This window comes from Sinocyclocheilus grahami, unplaced genomic scaffold (assembly GCF_001515645.1).
Source record: "Sinocyclocheilus grahami isolate Dianchi unplaced genomic scaffold, SAMN03320097.WGS_v1.1 scaffold431.1, whole genome shotgun sequence".
Classification (NCBI taxonomy): domain Eukaryota; kingdom Metazoa; phylum Chordata; class Actinopteri; order Cypriniformes; family Cyprinidae; genus Sinocyclocheilus; species Sinocyclocheilus grahami.
Window position 1 is genome coordinate 1,055,821 of NW_015505610.1, and position 1,889 is coordinate 1,057,709.

A 1,889-nucleotide genomic window follows, 5' to 3' on the forward strand; every position below is an offset into this window, starting at 1 on the left:
CTCAACGATTAATTTTTCCAAACCAAACAGCGTTACTGGGGAAACCGCTATTTTACCGCTCCAAAAGCGGCTCCTAGTGGCAAAGAATGAATCTGCATTTTCATTCAGACCAACAAGTGGGCGGGCCATATGCTAATATTTCAATGATTCAGAGTCAACTCTTTCTTTTCAGGGACAATAACTTTATACACGGTGCACTTTCAGATTTAAAACTTTGCAGGATGTTTTCATTCACTTAGAGCTGTATTACACACTGCATGAAAAGTAATTTTCAAAAATCCATAATAGGGGCACTTTAAAAAGTCCACTACATGCTATGAGTGGATTCTTACATTTCATTTTGTAACATTTGCTAAACTGATTCTAAATAGCTAAAATGCTAAATAGCCATAAAAAGAACCACAAAAAAGTTTCACACTTTTAATTGTTTTTAATCGCCATTAATTAGGTGTAACAAACACAGAAGACATCAAATATTATTTCGTTTAAATAAGAACCCTTTTTCCAGTTGTTTTTGTATGAATAGAAAATGAAGTATCAAACTATGATGAGCAAAGGGCACAGAATCAGTCATATTCAAACTATGTGCAGTAATCTATGGTTATCAAATTCATTAGAAATCTCCGGAACCAAACACACATTTAAAAAACAGTTTGTGGTTGGAAGTAAAATATACATTGTGGATGTCAGAACATAAGTTATGCATTTTGGCATGAAGACAACCTCCATGCAGACCCCATCACACTGTACAGAGAAGACTGTTCATCAACATGTAAAAGGTGTAGAAAACACATTTGAGGTCTAGTACACTATGCTAAGAGAGGTACTGGCTACACTTAAGCTGTGTAAAGGTGAGTATTGACACTACAGAGACAAGACAAAACCATTTCAAAGATCAAAGATTATACACAACTATGTCAATACAAGTTTGACAAGACTGAACAGGAATAATTCAGAAGACACAGATTGTGTTGTAACGTATCAATGCAAAAGCTTTTCAAGTCAATGTTACTGTATTAGAAAACAAAATGTAAAAAATAATTTTTTTTGCATTCGTTTTCCATCCTTTTCCTCTTTATTTTTAAATGGGAAAAGGTAATGAGGTTTCAACGCTTGGTAGTTGAAGCAGGCTGGCTTCCTCCCTGAAAAAGAGACAATAAACACAAACTTAAATTGACTAATGATGTTACATGTTCATTACTGATGAAAAAAAATAATAATCTTGTTACCAATTTAAAGATCCGGGTTAAGGTGTCTCCACGTCCCTTTTGGCCTTTGGTGGAGCTCTGTGATTTCTGGTCTCGCTGTTAATAAACCAGATAGTTTTGTTGTGGATACTGGGGTTTTTCATATCTCCAGAATTTGGAGAAAATCATTTTGCCAGTATAGAAGAAGTGAGTTATAGAGTTATTGAGTGAGTTATAAAACAAAACAACAGCTCCTGACATAAAGCAAATTAATGATAATGTAAAATTACAGATGAATTCAAAGTAACAAAGCTACTGATTACTAATAAAATGCTCAAATATATAGCCTACACTCTTAAAAATAAAGGTGCTTCACGATGCCACAGAAGAACCTTTTTGTCTAAATGGTTACATAAAGAACCTTTAACATCTGAAGAACCTTTCTGTTTCACAAAAGGTTCTTTGTGGTGAAAGAAGGTTCTTCAGATTACAAAAAGGTAAGAAAGAGATGGTTCTTTAAAGAACCTTTGACTGAATGGCTCTTTGTGGACCCAAAATTGGTTCTTCTATGGCATCGCTTGAGTGTACTATGTATGGGACTGGGGTAGTGGAAATTTGCTGTTTCCATGATAATGAAGTAAAATAAAAATGTGAATTCAAATCAAATCAAATATATATATATATACAGTATATATATATATA

The 1,889-nt window shown here is 33.7% G+C and overlaps 1 protein-coding gene across 1 annotated transcript in view; it reads right to left on the reverse strand.

Moving 5' to 3' along the window:
- Positions 1-411: 411 nt before the first annotated feature.
- The window catches only part of LOC107551744 (myelin basic protein-like), an 8,986-nt gene continuing 7,508 nt past the window's right edge, over positions 412-1,889 (reverse strand). The window contains exons 4-5 of the mRNA XM_016233466.1: positions 1,230-1,304; positions 412-1,142 (exon numbers count right to left, since the gene is read on the reverse strand). Coding sequence (XP_016088952.1) covers positions 1,107-1,142; positions 1,230-1,304 — 111 coding nt within the window. The 3' untranslated portion in view covers positions 412-1,106. The remainder of the gene's footprint in view (positions 1,143-1,229; positions 1,305-1,889) is intronic.